The 22,707-nt window shown below is 34.4% G+C and overlaps 2 protein-coding genes across 2 annotated transcripts in view; one reads left to right on the top strand and one right to left on the bottom strand.

The window, feature by feature from the left end:
- Positions 1–1,276, bottom strand: part of LOC125389392 (charged multivesicular body protein 1B2) — a 60,124-nt gene extending 58,848 nt beyond the window's left edge. The window contains exon 1 of the mRNA XM_048417949.3: positions 1,115–1,276. Within this exon, the coding sequence (XP_048273906.1) occupies positions 1,115–1,130 (16 nt within the window). The 5' untranslated portion in view covers positions 1,131–1,276. The remainder of the gene's footprint in view (positions 1–1,114) is intronic.
- Positions 1,277–1,473: 197 nt separating this feature from the next.
- Positions 1,474–22,707, top strand: part of Tent5d (terminal nucleotidyltransferase 5D) — a 39,892-nt gene continuing 18,658 nt past the window's right edge. The window contains exons 1-3 of the mRNA XM_048417928.3: positions 1,474–1,624; positions 5,541–5,610; positions 10,167–10,229. The gene's annotated coding sequence lies outside the window, so the exon portion shown is untranslated. The remainder of the gene's footprint in view (positions 1,625–5,540; positions 5,611–10,166; positions 10,230–22,707) is intronic.

Genomic DNA, 22,707 nt, shown 5'->3' with positions numbered 1-22,707 from the left:
ACTTATCTTCTGACTCATAACTCAGAGCCCTCCACTTTACGGTATTATTAAACGTACACTACGTTCATTACTTTTTCTAAAGTACAGACAAAACTGGACTTTTCTTAATCATTTATTCTTTTCAATGAAATAACCTATCTGTATCCTTCCTCAAAGGATAACATTTTAATTTTCGACATATTTTGGCTAGTGCTACACAAGTTATGTTAGCAAAATTTTATGTGTGACATAAAATTTAATTCACCAAAAACTTTGCTTGTATGTCAGGCTTATAAACTAATGAAGCCAAAACACCTTCTAAAATGAGCTACTGAAGAGTTAGCTACATTTTATCTTCTTGCCAGTTGCCCTGGAAAAAAAAAAAAAGGCCTGGAAAAAAAAGCCAATTATTCTACTTTCTCTAATGCCAACTTCTGGAAGAAGTAAGAATTACAGCAACATGGAGTTGTTGTGATGGAATTTTAGTAGTGAAAAAACATTCATACTCATGACGTCACCAGGCAGCTTTATTCTTAGCCCCTAAGTGTCCACACAGGTATTGCTGATGAGATTTCAAGGCTTCAGGAATGACCTCAGTTTCCTCAAGTGTTAAATTAGCATGCAGCAGGTTCAGAAAGCAATCAAGAGTTAGTGCGGAGGGCTCCTGGCAATTGCTCAACCTTATCACCTCAGTCACCTGCAGTCGGAAAAGGGCAGCTCGCCAGAAGCTATTCGTCCACGCACTGCACTCAAACCCAACATCTCGGCCTCGCAGCAAGCATAGGCAAACTCCAGCCGCCTCCCCTCTGTTCTGGCACCATTCCCTGTCAATTTCAAAGATGACAAAATTCACTGATAAGGCAGGTGACAGAAGTGCTCAACAAGAAGCGGGACGGGCTCAGTTATCTCCATCTGTCTACAGGCTTCCCTGACCCTCCCCACATTCTAGGATGGCGGAGGCTGCAGCGAGGAGGGGGGGAAAAAAGTCAAACCCCGCAGCTCCCGGTCCGCGCTCGAGCACCCGCGTGCCACCCATGGACCAAAAGGTCAAACCCCTGGGCGTGTCCACCGCCCCTGTCTTCGCCCTTCCCCGGCCCCCAAGGCCCCGTAGCACCCCGACGCTTGGAAAGGATACTCTCCATGTTCGACATGATCTCACGAGTTCGCAGGGCTCGGAGGGGGGGAGGGGGCTCTACCACTGGGGACAGGGACGGGGCCGCCGGCGGGTCGCGAGGGCGCGCAGAGGCAGGCGCTGCTCCCGGCTTCTGGGGTTCCGAGCCCACTTCCTGTTTCGGTTCGGGAAGCCGTGGTGGGTGGAGTCCCGCGAGCCACAGAGGCGGGTCTGGGACGACGCCAAAATGGCTGCAGTAAGTCGCCTTGGTTAGGACGGGCTCCGTCGCTTGGGGGCGGTGGAGATCCGAGAGCCGCGGCCGCCGAGGTCCCTCCCCCTCTGCTGCTTCACGTGCGCTCAGGATAACTCTGCGCTCAACCTGGTTCGGCATCCCACCAAGCTTCTAGTTCTTTCTTTTGTCAACCGGGACTCCGCTTACCGTCCCGCCCCACGTCGACCCTCAGATTTCACACTGTCCTTGGCGTCCCCCATCCCTTTTTCTCAGAACTTAAGTCTTAAAGGATGAAGACAAAGGTATAGGACTTTTAAAGTACTTTTTAAAAAAATCCTAACAGTGTAAAATAGCGGCTTGAGGGATTAGTGCGGCTGGTAATGTTGAGGTTTTCTAAAGGCTCTGAGCCTTCGAGTTTGAGGCTAGAAGGGGAAGGGGGAAAGTGAGGCTCCGCTTACAAGGTAATGTTGCTACGAAATACCTTTTCATACTAGGTGGGTTATTTTATTTTTCTTTAGAATAGATGATGTGTGATGTAAAATTAATGTAAAATCTTTATAATGGGTGGGAGTGGGTTATTATAAGCAGTAGATAATGCTTGGCGTTTTTTACATGCAACTTAGGAAAATGTCCAAAGATGAATGTATTCGATGTTCTCTCTGGACTTAGGAAAAGAGGGAATCGTAAGCATTATTGTGACGTTTCAATTTCATTATGATAGAAACTACATGTACTAGGATATAACTCTGAAAGTTGATATAATTATCGTAATTGATGAGTTTCAGAAGTTTGTCATTTACTGCATCTTTAAATTCAACCTGTGGAAATGTGTGCAGTGATATACACTTTTTATCCTTAGGATTATTTCTTTTTAAAAAAAGCTAGCTCTAACAGGGAATATTTTATTGTTTTGTACTGATGGTAGTTGGTCATAAGTTTCAGGCTGTCTTCTAACTAGAAACTGAACTGTCGGTGCTTCTTTAAAGGAAAAAAGGGGGGAAAAAATCCTTTCTCAAGACATGGCTCTGAGGAAGTGCAATCTAGAAATCATTTCAATAGACGGAACAGTGTAAAGATTATTTTTAGTTTTATGTCTCACTGTATAGTTGAAAAACAAAACTTAGGTTGTAAAAAGTAAAACTTTGGAAGTTTCATCAGTTTTCCGTGTGAGTTCCACAAATGTATTCACTGCTGAAAACTAAGTTTGGGGATAAAGGTAAATGCATGTTTTAAAAGATTTTTGCCTTAGCACTTACTATTTTTAACATCATTCTGTCAGTAAAACATTAGGACAATCTGCCAGAACTTAAACACGTCTAGGCTTTAAAAACTGTGAGGTTGTTAGAGTTACATGTACATAATGTATAAAAATAAATATTAAATCTTAATTTTTTTCAAGTTATAGAATTTCCCAAGAGGCATCTTCTTGGAATAAGACCATTTTTAAAATAAGTTACTTGTTTAAAGAGAGTATTTGCCCTTGCTGTCCGTCTTAAGTAAAAAAAAAAAAAAAACCCTGTTGTATAGCCTGCACTAAACTTAATAGTTTTTTTTATTGTTTAATGAGGTCTTTAATGTTTTGAATCCCAAGGTTATCCTCATACTTTCCTTGAATATCTGAGTTTTTAAAGTGAGCTTTACGAAAAAATTAATTTAGCTAGAAAATTTAAACTGCTTAAACTCTGTGTGTGTGTGTGTGTGTGTTTCGTTAGAATGGCTCTGTGGAGAGAAGTGGCTCCCTGTTAAGATTACAAAGCAGATTAGAAAAGTACACAAAACAGACTACAGCTTGAATTATGTAGTGAGTGTTTGCTACATTTAAACAGTATTTCTAAAATATATGCGCCACAGTTTTCTGTGTATGTCATACAAAGTAATCCATTTGTAACCTGTCACCCAATTTCAGGAAATAAGCCTATTTTCTCTGAATTCACCTGTGTTCACTTAGCAACACTTGCCTAACTCCAGGCCTCTTCGCAGAAGCAGCCTCTTGTTTGAGTTCATGTATAATCTCCCCACTTTTAAAAACTACTTTCGCTGCAGTGTTTGCATTTCGAATCAATATATTAGAGTAGCCAGCTTTTGAATTGTCATATATAAATGAAATCATACTGCTTTGTGCTCCTGTCCTGCTTTTGTAGCTCATCATATAGTTGCTAAACTGTGTTAAAATGTACAGTGGTGACCGATTGTGCAGCTCTAAAGTATTCCAGTGTATGAATTAATCATTAATTTATCCATTTTCCTAATGATAGTAATTTGGATTCTTTCTAGATTGATGTAACCTCTAGAAATATATGTGTTTAACACATATTTTGGTGAAGAGTAACTTTCAAAATGCCCTGTGATATTTGTAAAAAAAAATTTGTAAACTTAGGCAAATTTATTTATTCATTTTTATTATAATCATGTTTCCTTTTTGTTTTGAATAATCTTGTTTTTTGCCTATGCCTACTACCTTGTCTCAAACCCTACTACCTTGTCTCATTAAATAGATTGCTTCCTTTTTACTATGGTTCTCCATAGCTTCTTTTGGGGACAAGCTAACTAGGAAGATTTAAATACAGCAGTCTAAGTCCCATGTGGACCAGTAAAATATGATTATTTTCATCTGCTTGTATCGGAAGGATGAACTGTAATTTCTATGGCTTTCTGCAGGAATGATGAAGCTCTAAAGAAAGAGTGAATGCCTTGTCTTAAGATGATTCCGTAGCTCTTACATGTGTTAAAACTTGGCCTAAACAAAGCTAATGTGGGAAATTACAATAATTCCTCAGGAAATTGAGTGCTTTTCATGATTAATCATGGTTAGTTCTATAATTGAGTTAGTTACATGAATAAGCATTTTAAATGATAATATTTATAAAATGATCTTAACATAACCACTAAAATTTCAATATTTGATGTGACTGCTTTGTGACAATGGCTTTTGTGAGTTTTTAGCTAATGATTTTGAAGTGACTAGAAAGTGTAATGGTTCATTACAGCTAAGCACCATTGAACTGGAAGGAAAGGAATGCTCCAGGAATCAGAATAGTGTAGTTTTATACAATATTTTTCAGATTTTCCTGTCCTGTTAAAGTTGCAGGTCTTTCCAGATGCTCTCTAGGGAAAAAAGTTCAGTTGTAGAAATGCTGGGGAAGTTTAAACAGAGAAGTTTTCCTGTTCAGAACAAAAAACCTTTTTGTTATGCCATTTCAGATCTCATTTGCAAATTGTAGCAGCAAAAAATCTATTGAAGTAAGTGATGAAAGAGATTAGAGCTCCTGAAGAGATAAAGCTCTATTTGCGCTAGCAAATAGAAGACCAGATGAAAACATAGTTTAAACACAAGCAATATGGTCAGGTGTGGCGTCACAGACAGGCCTAGAAACCTAGCGCTCAGGAGTCAGAGGCAAGAGAATTGCTGAAAGGTTGAGGTCAGCCTGGTCTACATAGTAAGGTCTAGGTTAGCCAGGGCGACATAGCAAGATGATTTCAAAAAATTATTCTCCCCAAATAAATAAACACTAACACTAACAAAACTAATACAAACAAAAGGAATAGGTCTGATTGATTGACATAGGTGACCTAGAAATTATTCAGTTTATGATTAGAAAATGATAAATGAATTTATGAGATGAGATATATAAAGAGATAAAAATAAAGGTAGGCGTGTTGGTGCAAGTCTGTAGTCCCAGCACTCAGGAGGCAGAGGCAGGCAGATCTCTGTGAGTTTGAGGCCAGCCTTGTCTACAAAGGAGTTCCAGGATAGCCAGGGCTCTTATACAGAGAAACCTGTCTCAATAACATAAGTAAATAAACAATATGTAGATATTTATTCTCTAGGTTTCATTCTTATTTAAATAATAAAGGGTGATATTTGATGATTACAGTGTCTACATATCATCAGAAGAATATTTTTCAGTAACCTCTGATTTTCACAGAGCAATCAAGACTTAAAATTTTCCCTCTGTCAGGAAACCTTTTGAATACTTGAATAATCAAAATAGAATTACACTTTATCACTAAAAGATGTGATTGATTCTTAAAAGATGGTATGATAAGAAAGAACAAAGCATTTGCTGTCATTAGAGATACTTTATACTTGAGAATGGTTCCCCATTAATTTTAGAAATTTTAGAAATGGCATGATTGACAAATTGTTTATTATAGATATAAATATGCTAAGAAACCCATTATTAAATAAACCCTTTTCTTTATTATTTTATCATGCAGGCACTGTTTGAAGAAAATTGTTAAGTGGAGAAGTAAAAAGATTTTTTGGAGAAATGCAAATGAAGACAAAGTAAGAAAAGATAGTTCTTAAAAAGCTGTCACATATTCTTACATTCTATTTTACTGGCCACTGAACCTGCACATTTACCTATAGATAATGAATTTCTTTACTACTTTGTTATGACCATACAACTCTTCACTCTATACTGATTTTCAAGTCAGAACTCCGTCAAAGTCATTAATATGGCTCTTATTAGTTTATCTAGTAAAATTAGAGAAACACCTAAAATTGTTTTAAAAATTTGAGTATTCTGTATTTTATTGCATTAAATAATTTTGGAATATATATTATATTTGATAATTATCCAGTGGTTTGGGGATATTATTCTACAGTGTGATCACAATTTTTTCCCTGTCCAAAGATTTCTCATATGTTGCTATAGGCATTTGAGGTGGGACAGTTCTTTTGGAAATGGGGCTGTCATATGAAGCATAGAATGCTCAGTATCATTTCTGTCCTCAGTCTGCAAACCAGTAACCCCCTCCAAGTTATGATATAGCCAAATATGTCTTGAGATATCACCAAATATTCTCCCTGGGACAAAAATCAGTCCTGGTTAAGAGTGACTTAATCTCACTTTAGAACTTTTTAACATTGCCTCTATATTAAGCCATCAAGATTGACAACAGTACTAGAAACAAAAGTAAATTTTTATCCTGGTTTTTCTCAGACATACCACAGTAAAAGCAAAGCAAGCAATATGTCCAACTTTTGAAATTATATATATATATATATATATGTATATACACACACACACACACAACCACATATACATACATACAAAGTTGGTAAAATTAGAGTCCAAGCAAGTGTGTTTGTGTGTGTGTCTGGGTGTGCATGCAGCTGTGTGTGAATGTGTACTATGGAGACTCAAATTTGGGCTCAGGTTTCTTCCTTATCACTATTTATTGAAGCAGAATTTCTTGCTAAGCCAGTGGTGCTCACGAATCTCTGCTAGTCTAGCTAGTTAGCTTTCCCCACAGATGTTCTGTCTTTGTTTACTGTTTGCTAGGATTACAGGTAGCTACCGTGTCTGTCCAGTTCTTAGTTGGATTCTGGGGATCCAATTCTAGTCCCCATGCTTGCAGAGCAAGCATATTATCCATAGAGCCATCTCCCCAAACTAGGAAGGAGATTTTGAAGTCCTCCTAACTTCTGTTCCTTTTGTAGGCTGAGGAAAGAACAAGACATTTGGAGTCATTAATTCAGAACTAGGTTTCACTTAAATACATAGTTAATCATCTTAAACAGTTTATTTAACTGGTACAGATTTTGTTTGCTGAAGTATGGAAAATTTTGATTTTGATAGTTTTATTTTTAGGAGTAGATGCTATAGTATTAGAATTATTAAATTAGAAAATCTGAGAAATCATAATAATCTTTGTAGCTCCTAATCTAAAAGTTATCCCTCATTAGTAATGGTACTTGTAAATAAAAGTAAAAGATATATGATCTAAACACATGGTGCATTAGTACTTAGTACTTAGAAAGTACCTAGAGAAGGAAGGCCAGTTAAACAAGTACTATAAGGGCATTAATTAGATATAATAGACTATTAATAATATATATGGAAATAATGTATATAAATTTAATGAATTAAGGTGAATAAAAATTAGTAAGCCTTATAGATCATATTTGAATTTATATTCATGCAATCTCTACAAATAAGAGTACATAGTCCATTTTATAGCATATTATTTCTGTATACAAAAGTATATATTTACCATGTGCAAATTCCTGTGAGGCCAAATGGTATTGGATTCCCCTGAACTGAAATTGCAGGAGATTGTGAGCCACTTGATTGCTCTGGGTCAATGGTCCTGTACTTTTTGTCACTTGTATTTTAATAAATAACAGGTTGGCCTATTAGCTCAGGTTTCTTATTAACTAATTTCTACATCTTAACCCATAATTCTTGTCTGTGGTAGCCATGTGGCTTGGTACCTTTATCGGTGAGACATTCTCATCTTGCTTCCTCTGCATCTGGATGAAGGCTGCAGACTGAGGCTTTCCTCTTCTCAGTATTCTCCTGTTCTCCTTGCCCTGCCTCTACATCCTGCCTGGTCACTCTGCCTCTACTTCCTGCCTGGCTACTGGCCAATCAGCATTTTATTAAAATGCAAGTGACAAACCTTTACAAAGTACAAGACCATTGTCCCATAGCATTTGATGTGTGTTCTGAAAACCAAAATGACGTTCTCTTCAATGGGAGCAGTAAATGATTTTAATTGCCGAGCCATCTCTCCAGTCTGGAAAAACTTTTAAATATAGAAAATATAAAGAATTATTTGTAAGCCATTTTAATTCTTTCCAAGAGATTAAACATTTTTTATTTCATTTACTTTCTTTTAAAAAATGAAGCACCATAATGAGGTTAAAATTTTGTTTGACTGCATTCATGAATATTTTAGCTCTCCCTCCTGCAACAGCTTTTTGCATAAAGTGTTGTATATTATTTTATTTATACAAGCATGTATTTTGAAATAATATACTTTGTGATTTAAAACATATGGATATTTTACTTGAATGTCTAGTTTTCAAACCATTTTTTAAAATTATTTTGAGATCTACTTATATAATTTATAAACATTTATGTATAATCTACCCTAAATATTGAAATTTGTATTTATCTGTTTACCTTTTTGTGATCATGTAGCTTGCTTCCCTTTTTATCAGTTACAAGCACTGCTGCAGTAACTCACTGGGGCATGCCTCTCACTATGGATTTGTAAGACTTCTATGAAGTATATACTGGAATATTGAGACATAGGGTAAAAATAACTACTTTAAGGAAAATAAGACAAATACTGATTAATATGATAAAAGGTTTTCTTTTTTTTAAAAGTAATTTTATTAAATTATAAAAGTTTCCATTTCCGCCCCTCCTCCCACCACCCTCCCACTCCCCCCCACTCCCTCTCCTCCTCCCTCTCCAGTCCTAAGAGCAGTCAGGGTTTCCTGCCCTGTGGGAAGTTCAAGTTCTTCCCCCCTCTCTCCAGGTCCAGGAAGGTGAGTGTCCAAACAGACTGGATCCCCAAAATCCAGTATATGCAGAGGAAACAAGTCCCAGTGCCATTGTCAATGGCTTTTCAGAAAGACTCCGGGCCAGCCACATTCAGAGAATCTGGTTGGATTGCGTCCTCGTTCAGTCCCAGTCCAACTGGCCTTGGTAAACTCTCATTAGATTCGTCCCCTTGTATCAGTGGGTGATCGCATCCCTCACAGTCCTTATTTCCTATTTCATTTCAAGGTCCTTCTGCTCCTCATTTGGACCTTGGGGGGCTCAGTCCAGTGCTCCAATGTGGGTCTCCGTCTGTATCGCCATCCATCGTCGGATGAAGGTTCCCTCTGATCTTGCCTTCTTTGCTCACGTTCTTTCCTTCTGCTTCTCCTTTGGACCTAGGGAGTTAAGTCCAGTGTTCCGATGTGGGTCTCTGTCTCTATCTCCTTTGAGCCTATTATTCGTGATCCTAGAGAAGCTAAATAGACAAGATAAAAGGTTTTCTTGACTGAAAAATTAAGATTCAGGAAGTAGTTAACTTTACATTAACTTTATAGAAAAATCTGGCGTTCATTTCAAAATATTACCTCAGAAGTTATATATACCTGCTTATTTCAAGAAGACAAAAGTGAAATATTTTTCTACTGTGTCATTCTTACTGAATAACTTACGCATAAGAAACAGAGTGTATTGTTCACATAAACTATGAGGCTCATCTAGAATGGCTTTTCTGATCTGGTTCATTCAGAAAGAAAGATTTTCTCTAGGAAACATTAGTGTATTAGACAAAGGTTTGTAATGTGTAAGCTTATCAGGCCAATTGTCTATTTCATTTAAATAGCCCTGATAGAAAGAGTTTGTCATATTTTTTCATCTTCTTTAAATCGCACAATTTTCAAACCATATTGGTAGTTATCACAGGTTTACTGCAAGTTAATATTTCCATGTACACCATTATGTTCTATAATAGGTATAGGGGTAAAACATTAATGTTAAATATCATTGCCATAGTATTTAAATAAAAGACTTTCAATTAAAAGATAACTTGAATATAGGAATTTAGGAAAAAATGTAGAAGTATGAGAAGCCAAGCTATGGGTACTTCTTTTCAGAAATAGCGGCTATTTCTTTGAATAGTATTTATGTTTCCTATTGAAGTGATTTTGATATAATCATCTGTGCAATACAATGTCCCAAATTCTATACTTAGTCAACAGAGATTCACAGTCTTATTTAACAGGTGATTGTGTATTTATATTGCCTGTAAGCAAACAAAAATATGAGTTGATATGATAACTAAATTCAACTGTGTATTTTTAAAGCAAGTCCTTAATTAAAACTTAGTAAAAATTAGACAATTATATGAAAAAACAATAATCTTGGGTCCTAGGGATAGTTCAGTGGTATAATGCTTATCTAACCTGGAATTCATAACCTCTCAAATCCATCCCCAGCACTAGATGGAGGGAGAGGAAATGGGGAGAGGGATGGGGAGAAGAAAGAGAGGGAGGGAAGAAAGGGGGAAGGGAGACAATAATAGCCATGTGTTTTATCTCCTTTTCAGAATTCTTAGTGAAAAATTGTCCCGTGATTCAAGTCCATCTCACTGAAGTTTCGTTAACTGGAGGTAAGATATAAAGTTTAGTAAGACAAGTTTAAAAATTGCAGGTTATTTTACTTGTACAAGAACATATGCCATGCTAATATGAATTAAGTCTTTAATTTTAAAATGTTAACCTTCAGAAAAAGATGTACTTCCAGACAGTATAGAAAGATCATCTTAAGAAATCTGACAGTTGCATTAAGAAATGAATGTTCAACTTTGAGAAATAGCTGTAAAAATTATGAGCATGTATTTTGAAAAACAGTGAAATTTATTCAAGGTTGGTTTCTGTTGCTGTGATAAAAAAAATTACCAAGGTCTACTTGGAGAGGAAAGAGTTTATTTCATCTCAAACTTCCATGTCATGGAAGGAAGTCTGGCCAGGAACCAAAGCAGAGACCACAGCAGACTGCTTTAGTGATTTGCTTCCCGTGGCTTGCCAGGCTTGCTTTCTAATACTACCCAGAACCGCCTTCCAGGGGATAACACAACCCACAATGGTCTGAAACCTTCCACATCAGTCATTAAGAAAAATGTCCCCACAGCTTTGCCCACAGCCAAGCTGATGGAGGCAATTCCTCAATGGAGGTTCCCTGTTTCTAAGTGCACCTAGTTTGTGTCAAGTTGACAAAAACTAAAGCACACTATTCTTTTCTCCTTTCCTATGAGTCTAATTTTTCTGTATTATTATTATCATCTGCTATAATTATCATCTGCTCGATATACCTTTTAGGTACTTTAAAAGCCAACTAGACAAATGACAACTCAAGCTCAATGTATTTTCCATACTTTAAATCCAAATTGTGGTTTGTTGCAATTTTGAGGAGGAATACATTTAGCTTGACAGTTTAGTCAATGTTGTTACAGAGTGCACAGGAGGTTCAAACCAAGTACACGGTACTTTGAGGTTCAGATACTCCACATTTCTCTCATTTTTTTGCAATTTATTTTTTATAGAAATCACTTTATTTTAATGAACTCACAAACAAAAGTACCATACAGCTACATCAAGGTAACCCCTCAAAACATTTGCCTGTACCCACACTCACTGGATCAGTGAATTTCATTGTCTCTCTGTAGTCTGTGCAGAGGATAGCTGCAGCTATGGACTTTCTGTAGTCTGTGTGAAAAACAATTACCTTTACATTCTTTTATTTTCATGTGTTTTTTTGCCTATATTCAGTCTTTTCTCACCACTTAATATTAATTACCATTTTTGGTCCCCTTTTTAAATGATATACTATACACATATTTATGGCTGTTTACATATGTGCATATGTATCTATTATGGGCTAGGATATGTGTATGAAAAAGAAAGTGTTCTTTTTTTTCCCTGAGATTGGGCCACCTCAGAATTAGAATTGTACATATTTTCTATTATATATTGAGATCCTTTAAAACTTCTGATAATGTACTGTCTAGAAATTTGAAATCAAACATTGAGAATGCTTCAATCATTGTAACATCTTCTAAAAAGCAACATTAGTTATTACATATATTATATTTATACTTTAATGTGTACCCTTTCTCTTTAGTTAGTTTATTTTTGTCTTAAGGACGAAGTCATTTTGTTTTTCGTGTGCTTTTGAACGGTCAAACCAACATAATTCCTTACCAATAATCAAAACTTAATAGGATTTAATATTCATAGGGTATTAACATAGTTTAATTAGAGCTATCATAAATTAGGGCTATCTTTTTTATTCAGAGATTTGTCTTCATCTCATTTCATTTCATAACTGGAAAATAGTGTGTAAATACCCAAGAAATAAGAGATAAATATATTCAATCATTTTAAAAGTTCAATCTATTTTCAGTGGCTAATGAGGCCCTCTTGAATCATTTTACTGAAGTGAATGCATCCAGTTGAGGATTACTAGTGTAATATAGATAGCAAATTATTTTTAGATCAAAATTATTTTTTTTGTGTGTATATGTGTGCATATATGTGCTTGCCCATGCGTGAGGAAGTTGTGCTTGTGAATGTCAAAGAACAATTGTAGGCAATAATTATCTGTCTTCCTGTTGATAGAATTTAGGGCATCAGACTTGGCAGAAAATTTCTTTACCTATGGAACCGTCTCACTGGCCCAGATAGCAGATTCTTTCTATTTAAGATATAGTTTTGATAGCTCTTATGGGGTAGGCACAAATCTGCTTCCAACAAAATTAACAATATAAAATACGTTCATGAATTTTAGTTGTCTTTTCTAATAATGAAAAAAATATGAATTTGATGCTAGCAAAATTGTTTATAATTTCATGAAAATATAATTAAAAATGAGTTAATACTATGTTATTTGATTAATGAACCTATAATTTCCCAGTTAATACGTTTCTACTAGAATACTTTTCTGATCATTTGCTCTTTAAGAGCACCATACCCAGACACAAAAGAGACTTTGTGTAGTCAAAAATTTGTGTAGTCAAAAATTTCTCACTCTTTCATGTTCGTGCTATAGAAAGGAAGTTCTGTTTTTTATTGTTTTATCTGTATGAAGCGTTTTTACCTATAGAAATACAGGAAGGACATAAAAATTGTGTCATTTCTAAGTGGAATAAGGAAAACTATTTTGAAATTTACAGTCATAAGAAAATGAGATCACATACATTGGGGAATGCACAGATTTTTATTACACTCAGTACTTTACATAGATACCTTTTTCTGACTTACAGGTTCAATTTCATTTGTAGAAAAGTTTTCTGTATATATTCTTATTACTATCAAGAAAACTAAGGGATACCTGTGTTGAATCAAATTACTTGGGATATATTTCAGATTACTCTTGGTTTTTGGAGTATTTTTATATTTTGAGTCATTCATCTTAGTGATTAATAGTAATAGTTTTTGTAAAACATGTTAACTGTTAAAGCTTTATGGCATAAACAAAATTAATTTTAATTAATTTTGGATTTACCCTAAATTAGAACTAGAAACCAATTTTTAGTAAGTTATAGTAGTGTTTTTCTTAAGCTCCTGGAATGAAGAAGTCACTGGAATATTTCAGCTTGTTAGTTATTTGTGATATGGGAGAACAATGATGCACTGTATTTAATAGCAGTTTCAGAGATAATAGAAAACAGTTGCTCTGCTTCCCTTCACATTTTCGATAAAGGCTAACAAAGACCAAAGACTACCTTGTTTGGGACAGGCTGGGTGTCAGCAATTATAGAGAAAAAGAAGGACATTCTCTATATAGAAACATGTAATTTATAATTCACATTTTATGCAGTAGAAATAAATATGACTCAACACTGTATAGGGCTTAACACAGAAAAATATATTCAAGGTTTTGAATTCTCAATTTAACATATATTTTATATACATATTTATATAGTTTTATATTTTGTAATGTAATCTTTTATCTCATTTTAAAAAAAATATTAAATGTTATTTCCCCAAACAAGAGAGTTAATGTATGTATAGATGGCATAATTTGAAAGATCGGAGGAAGTACTTTGTGCTCTCCCTTTCTCACAAGAAAGTGTAGCATAAAGCACTAAGGACTTTGCCATGAACTTCAAAATGGACTTTCCCATCTAGAAAAGACAAGAACAATTTTTCTCTCTAGGAGATAAAATATAACTATGTATTAGTATCAGCAAACAAAGATCAAAATATAATTTTAGAATTAAATAAATATAAGTGTGTGTGTGTGTGTGTGTGTGTGTGTGTGTGTGTGTGTGTGTGTGTGTGGTGTAATGTGGGAAACGGAACCCAGGACTTTTTACATACTAGTCAAGTGGTCCAGTTCTAAGTCATGCACCTGATACATGTGAATTTTTTTTTTTGAGACTGGGTCTCACTGTTTAGCCCTGGATGGCCTGGAACTCACAGACACCTACCTGCCTGAATTTTATATCCTGACTCTGCCACCTGTGACTTTGGGAAAATCTGTTGTCTGAGCTATAAAATGACAGAAATACAACTATAAAATGACAGAAATACCCTTTCCATAAAGATCTCATAAGTATTAAATGAGATGATTTACTTAATATATTTAGCAGACTACATGAAAACAACTAATTTTAATAACTATTGGGAGTGACTGTTTTACATTTAAGAGCAGCAAAAATGGTAGTAGAATAATCATAATCGTAGTAAATTGTGGCTGCACTTTCTTGTGCCATAGCATGTAAACGTTTACTCAGCTTTTAGTTACTTTGATTGGTTTAAATCTCACTTGTGGCATTTAATAGATTTGTATTACATCCCAAAACAAGTTGAAATTCTTGTGTCACTAAACAGATTGCCACAGTGCTGACTGAGTGACATATGTATGTATATTTCTTCTGGAACTCATTATGCAAATTCATCAGAAATCCTTAATTTGCCTACAAGTCCAATAATTAAATGTTATTACTGAGAAAATAATGAAGTGTTTTATTTCCCTAGTTACCTTCACTCTAATATAGATCAGAACATCATTTATTGTATGAAATACAATTCGGATTATGTTGTTTTATGGAAGTATACTTAAAATTGGAAATCATTCCAAAAAAGTTTAAAAAATATGTTTTTTGCTATAATTTCTTGTAAGAATTTATGAAAGCTAATTGCTTTCTTTTTCTCTTTGCTTCTTTCTTCTTGGTTTTTGAGATAGAATGTCATTTCGAGGCCTACACTGGCCTCAAACTCCTTAGCTATCTAAATTCTGAAGTTATAGATGTGAGATACCACATCTACTTGTAACTGCTGTTTTGGTTCGATATGATTTGGTTTGTATTTTGAACATAGGGTCTTACTCTAACAAAGTCTTGCCTTATAATTACTTTGTATCTGAGGCTGGTCTTAAATTTACAGTTGTCCTCCTATCTCAGCCTCTCGGTGTTTATTAAAACAGTCATATAATCCATTTTATTTCTTTTGTTGTTGTTGTTGCTTTTCAAGACAGGGTTTCTCTGTAGCTTTTGGAGCCTATTCTAAAACTTACTCTGTAGACCAGGCTGGCCTGGAACTCAGAGATTCACCTGCCTCTGCCCCCCAAGTGCTGGGATGTAAGATGTGTGCCATCACCATCCGGCTTCTTTTCTATTTCTAGTGAAGGGTAACAGTTTGGATTTGTATTGAATTGTCTATTGTTCACTTTTTTTCATTTAAACATCAATAGTCATATGAAGAATATTGTTACTATTCCCATTTACAGATGAAAAACATGAACAAATGTTAAATAACTTACTCATAGTAACATTGATTACAAGTTACAAAAATTCAGATTAAAGCCCAATTATGTTTGGCTTTCAAGATGACCATATTTCCTTTTGTCTATGCAGCACTGCTTTATTTAAGACTATTTAAGGTCTGATGGATGTACTATGTTGGGCACTTTAGAAAATACTGTTTTAATTTTCATGGCATCCATGAGATTTGAATCATGCTGTTTTGTAAACAAGAGATGTGAAGCCTTAGTAATTCAAATAATTAACACATGATTGCATAGCTATTAAATCAGAACTGAGATGTGAATCTGTTAACAAAATGGCAATTCAAGTCTAATAATCGTTCCACACTTTTTATTTCAAATAATTAATGAGAAGTGACCACAATTCAGTAGTTCTTTGTATGCTATCATAACATAATGCAATATCCTTACCACAATTAATACAAGTTGCAAATATGATTTTCTATTTTCCAGTTCAGTATTATATGGAACATGATATTTTATGATAATTGTTACAGAACTATTGTTAAACATATTAAGGGGTTTCTTTGATTTAAAACCTAGTTTATTACAGATGGGCATGTCTGTAATTCCTGTGTCAGTAGCAATGAGCCAGGAGGATTACACAAAGTTGAGAATAACTTAGTCGACATAGCAAGTTCTAGGCCTGCCAGGACTATATAGTAAGGCCCTGTTTTAAAAAAAAAAACTGAGGATAATTAATAATTAACATAGTTTGTTTATATTATTTTTATTACAGGACTTTGCTATTTATTTTATTATTCTTTTTTACTTAGCTCATTGTGTAGCTAAGTCTTGCTTCAAACTCATGCCAGTCCTTCTGCCTCATTTCCCCTAATACTGGGATGTCAGGTGTATGCCACCAAACTTGACTAATTGTAAATAACTCAACAACTTCCAGTGTTTCTCAATTAGTTATGCATAGTAATCTAAATATCTATGTGCACTATGTGATGCCTATTAAAAATACCCATTAAGTAAAGTGAACTTCGAGGTTAGTAGCGGTTGGGGAGAAGGAGAAAGAAATGGAGACTTCTTCCATAAACTTATAAATCATAAAAAGTCAGACTGAGGATAGCTCTGGTTAATTTTGTATTTCCTCTTATTTATAGTAAAATTGAATACCTGATTGTATTGAATAAGCCAGTAAACATCAGTTGCCATATAGGTTTACATGTTACTTGGTAGAAAGATATTTTTTATCTCTCATGATAAATAACATAATATGTTCACACTATTGGGCTAGATGAGAAATGTAAAGACTGGTTCTTTTGAAGGATTATATGATAAATCTTTGAGATAGTTTAATATTTTACTGCTTGTAAATGATTAAAGTGCCTGCTCTAATTGTATATTTCTTCTGATTTTAATTTTCCTCCCTTGAAAGAGTTCTAATTTTTATAATGGTAATGTCTATTTATAAAGTCAATAAAGCACCAAAGCATTTATTATATTTTTTAAAATATTGCTAATTTTTCTCTACCATGATTGTAAACAAATTTATGTTCTAGGACTAGTCAGAATCAGAGAGTCACTTATTCAAACTGGTGGCTAAAATTTATCCTCCGGTCATTTTCTCCTTTCATTTATTCAACAAGTCTATTGTTTCCCCAAACATTCTTTTCAAATAGAATGGAACACGTATTAGATACACATGTTTTTTCAACATGTGTTTTGAAATTAGGTAAATATTATGTTAGGGTATCAGTTTTTATATTCTGTTCATACTGTTTTGTGAATAAAATCTTTTCTGGACTTTTGGCTTTTCCCTTCTGTCATTATGTTATTATATAGGTTTTTGTTGTTGTTGTTTGGGTTTTCTAAGAAGCCAATATATGTACATGCAAAGTATATAATCTAATCCTACTACTTCTCCTAATCAGAAAAATGCATATAAACATAAATTTTCTTCAAAAATTTGAAATGCATGTTAAGATTGCACAGTTTGGAGGGAATTATCAGTTACTTTGAATCATCTCTATCTTTGCATACTTTATTGATCTTGAGCAACAGCAGGTGATCATAGATAATAATAAATAATTACGGTAGAAAATTCAAGGTATGTTAAGAATATAACGAACAACTCAGTCAGGGACAAGGTACTGTCAGTAATGATAAAAATCTGTTTGGCTTTCCAAACTTGTTTGCATATTTTACCAAATGTTCCGAGGATCACAAATATGTGATATATAGGTCTCCAAAGACACAGAGTGAATGTTCATCAGAAGTAGGAAATTGTCAATTACTTAGTTTGTTTCACATTTGATTTAGTAGATTGCTTGAATTTCTTTGCAATTATATTATCTTCATCTCTAAATACCATAAAACATTTTCTGCATCAGTTTGTTTTTCTCCAGGCAATCATATTCATACTCATGCCAAATAAATTTTGAAAATGTATCCCAATTCCTTTTACTGCATAATCTACCCCAGTTATTTGATTTTAAATCATTTTGTAGTTTGAACCTTATTTTCTAACATGAATTGAAAATGTTGCATAGTTTTTACATATATGCATATCTTCTTAATCATGTATACATATAATACAGCCAATAACTTATAAAACACTTGTACATTTGTACATTTGATGGACTTCCCAAGAAACTTAAATATAATCATATATCTTTACAGTAATCCTAGAAATGGAGATAATATGCTCTACATTTTATGTGTTTAATTTACTTAGATAAATTCAGAATAAGTATTTTAAGGCCAGACAAGTGGCATGTACTAGAATCTGTAAGAAAACTTACTTGTGCTCCAGGGTTATTACTTCTTCAATGATTTTTAATTTTTCATCTACTGCTTAAATCTGCTGTGTAGTTCTCCCTCCCATTTCAAACTCCTCTTACACTTCTTACGACCCACTTTCACAGGACTTGCATTTCTTCTCTTGTGCATCTTTAATGCCATTCCCTACCTCTCATTTGTTTTGTACCATTTATTTCATAAAGCATCACCTCAGAATTCCCATTTCCTAGGAACTATTCGCATATGAATACCTCCTTATTCTAAATACTACATGATTTATTCATATATTGTTATAGTTCTTTATTGCTTGTTTTATTTCTGTTGTTTTTACATTGGATTTATATCATTGTCAGGTGTAATTTTTACCTCATTTTCAGTTCATATATTTCACTTTAACAAATGTAAAGAAAACAGTTAAATTTACTTTATGTTCACAGGGGAAGTAACTAAAGAAACTGAATAGATAAATATTTTATAATATACCACATAGTAATTCACTTGCTTTGTCAGCATTTGGTCGATAAGGAAGATATAGATTATATTGATTCATATTATATTCTGTGAAATTCTACACAGAGCATTTGGTTTATATTGATGAAAATTTATAATATAGGCTTTATTTTTAGTTTGATTAAATGTGTTATGGCATATTTTATGAAGAAACGGAATGGTCAGTTTTTCTCACAAACCATTGGCCCTAGAACATGATGTTCCTAGATATAGAATAGTGGTTCTCACCATTGACTAAATTGTTCAGTCATCTGAGAACCTCTAGAGCAAGCCAATTTCAGAATATTTTTATGTCATCCAGATATCAGTTTCATTTGGGAAGATATTTTATTGTTAACTTTTTCTGGATCCTGAAGAATTACACTTCTGGCATTCTTGGACATGCCTGCACGTTTCATGCACATGTGATTGTGTGCCCACACACCAAAAATGAGTATGTGCATGCTTATACACACATGCATATACATAAACACAGATGAGATTACTGCTGTCACCAGCATCATTTTGAAGTATTACACTTTATAATCTGAGCATAATCTAAGGACAGGACTGCTTCCTTAAGTCATGCTTAAATCATAGCTATATAGATTATCATGTATAATTTGCTTAGTATAGGATTTTATTTTACATATCTGTCAATAAAGCAACTTTTTCACACATGACAAATTCAGTATTTCTAATAGGAAATGTTTGATCAATACAAGATAAATCTTTTCCTTATATAATAAAGATAGATGCTCATATTTACACTGTTTACAATTTGATATGCCATATCTTCTGAAATTGATAACTTTGTTATGAACTTTAGAAGTTATTTTAGCTAGGATTTCTATTGCTGTGAGAAACATCTTGACCAAAAAGCAACTTGGGGAGGAAAGGGTTTGTTTCACCTCATGAATTACTGCCCATCACTGAGAGAGGTCAGAGCAGAAACACAACACAGGAACTTAACAAAAGTAGGCAGGACTTGCCAGAAGCCATGGAGGAACATGGTTTACTGACTTGCTCCACATGGCTTCCTCAGCCTCCTTTCTCGTAACTTTGAAGACCACCCACCTAGTGGCCAACCCATATCTATCATTAATCAAGAAAATTCCCCATAGCCTTGCACACAGGCCAGTTTGGTAAGAGTAGTTTCTCAACTGAGCTTCCACTCTCCCAAATGATCTTAGTCTATGTCAAGCTGGCATAAAAATTAGCCAGCACAATAAACATTGAAAAAAATGACCATGCAAAACAAAATAAGATAGGAAAATCCATTTAGGATTGGCAAGTTGGCTCACTTGGTGAAGGTGCTTCCTAACAAGACTGAGGACCTGAATAAGATCACCAGGACCTACAAGGTAGAAATAGAATCAACTCCTACGAGTTGTCCTCTGACTTCCATATGTGTCCCAAAGCATATGAGAGCATGTGCACAGACACACATACACAAAAACAAATGTAATAATGCTTATTCCACATATAATCGCAACCCTTGGCCTCCACAGGCATCCACATGAACATATATACTATATCCAAAAAGGCTAAAAATACATATTTTCTCTTCTTAAATGTCTTATATTAATTTATTATTCAGACTTCATTTTCACAAAATATTAAGATAACAACAATATCATCTTTAAAGAAAAAAGAATGTTTGAGAATTCTGAAAGCTGGCTACTTATATTCATAAAAGTGGCATTGACTCTGTTCTTGGTTTATACAGCTAACTTTTAAGCTTATGTTGCAGCAAGAATTGACGTGTGGCCTACAAAATCAGAATAAGCAGCATAGTGACATGCTTGTCAGACAAATTAGTCTCTGTTCTTAACTCAAAGCAGCCTGTGATGTACTTTTCTACAGAATAGATTGAATTTTTAACAAACTAGTCTAATTTCTGGTTCCATCTTCATTCTCTGATAGTGATATTGTAATGACTACCCATCACATAAGCAAACAAAAATATGTGTTGGACATGACAATATATACATATTTACATACATACATATGTATGTATGTATATATATATTGTAACTATGAATTTGAAACCTTTGAATTAGCTTACTGGTGTAATTTGTGAGCAATAAATTTCAGTTTACTGAAAGGTATTTTGATTAAGTCAGTACAGATGCCATTAATGTTTTATCATTTCTTTGAGAATGTAAGTTATTATGAAATGATAATTCAGACATTAAAAACTTACAGGATCTCAGGATTATCAATAGATAGATGGTTAGATAAGGTAAAGAATATATAGCTAAAGATATAGTTAACTTATGATAGATCGTTATATTTTATATTCTGATAAATTCTTTTCCTCTTTTCTATGAAAAAATGTACAAAAATTTTTATTTGTATTTTAAGATTTTTTAATGAACAAAATTAAATAGAATATACTGTTCCTCTTCTTGCCACTGGGGAGATGGTTTAGCAGGTAAAATGTTTGCCACATGAACCTGACGTCCTTTCAGATCCCCAGCATTCATATGAAAGGCTTGCCATTACAGCATGTGTCTAATTTCAGCCCTGGGGTGCAGAGACAGGTAGCTTCTTGCGGCTTCCTGGAGGCCGCCGAGCTGAATTGATGAGTTCTAAAATTAGTGAAAGACTCTGCCTCAAAAAGATAGATGGAGAGCAACTGATGAAAAAAATCCAACTTTCATATCTGTATTTTACTGAACCTAAAGGTACATTTTCCTGAGCACAAAAAATACAAGTACACATGCATATACCATACACATGGAATTTTCAAATATGTTATTTTTCTCCTTAAATTTATTCTAATTTATTACTAAAAACTTTAAATATGGAAAAGTTAGAAAATAAGAGAGAAAAGACCTGCCTAGACTATCTTTTTTTCTTTTTTTCCATACTGCAAAGTTAATGTCTAAAGTAAGACCTGGGAAAAATGTGAAAGGCATGGTAGGACCACATTCTAAACTAGATAAACTTCAGTTTTAGTGTGCTATGTGTGTTTATGGAGCCCAAAGATGGACAGTATAGTTGGAGTAGATATGGAAAGAAGAATTGAAATACATTAGATAAATAATAAGGGAGTCAAGTCATGTATGCCTTTGTAGGTCATAGTCAAGCTTACTTTTACTTGTATTTTATTTGGCTTAGTACAGTGGGGATCGTCTATAAAGGATTCAGTCTTCAAGTTTGAAACGATTACTTTAGGTTCTTTATTGATAAGATTGCTGGGAGTTAAAGGCAAGTACATAGAGACCAACTAGGAAACTTGCATTAATATGTGCAAGAGATGATAGCTTAGATTAGAGTGAAAGTGATGGGTGGCAAGAAACGACTTGGAATCTGATTATATAGTGGTGGTAAAAATCAACAATTCATTTTGACGGTTTATATTTAGGTGTGAAAAAATTTAGAGTCCATTATGACATGGTTAACTAGGATCTTGGCCCAATTCTTAGCTGCGAATCTCTGCATCTGCTTCAATCAGTTACTAGATAAAGGTTCTATGACGGCATTTAAGGTAGTCATCAATATGGCTACACTTTTCTCAGTGTAGATACAGGGGGGACAGCCTTGGTCCTGCCTCAAGTGATGTGACAGACTTTGTTTACTCCCCTGGACAGGCCTCACCTTCTCTGAGGAGTGGAGTGGAGGGAAGGTGGGGGAAGTAGGAGGAGGGGAAGGAGAGGGACCTGGTATTGGCTTGTAAAATGAAAAAAGGTTGTTTTACAAAATAAAACAAAATATTAAATAGGGAAATTAAATCAGTGGAATTGTTTAATTTAAAAGAAATAATATGAAATGCTGATTTAATGAAAAAGACCTAGTAAAATCATATGGAGATGGGGGGACTACTGAAATAGTATCTTGTGTATTTAAGAGAATAGATTATGACCCAGGGACAGGGAATTTCTTTTGCATGAATGTGGATAATTCAGTCATTACTAGAAGAGGATATGTAAACCTATGTAATCACAGATACAAAGGAATATAAATAAGTTAAAGTTACTTATAGAATAACTGTTTTCTTACTAAGGTGGGAAACAAGGTGCTCAAGAGTGAGGACTCGGGGGCAAGTATTGAAGGGTCAAGGAAAAAAGAGA

The sequence above is a fragment of the Myodes glareolus genome, chromosome X (genome assembly GCF_982192425.1).
Source record: "Myodes glareolus chromosome X, mMyoGla1.1, whole genome shotgun sequence".
Classification (NCBI taxonomy): Eukaryota; Metazoa; Chordata; class Mammalia; order Rodentia; family Cricetidae; genus Myodes; species Myodes glareolus.
This window is presented reverse-complemented; position numbering and strand designations above follow the sequence as displayed.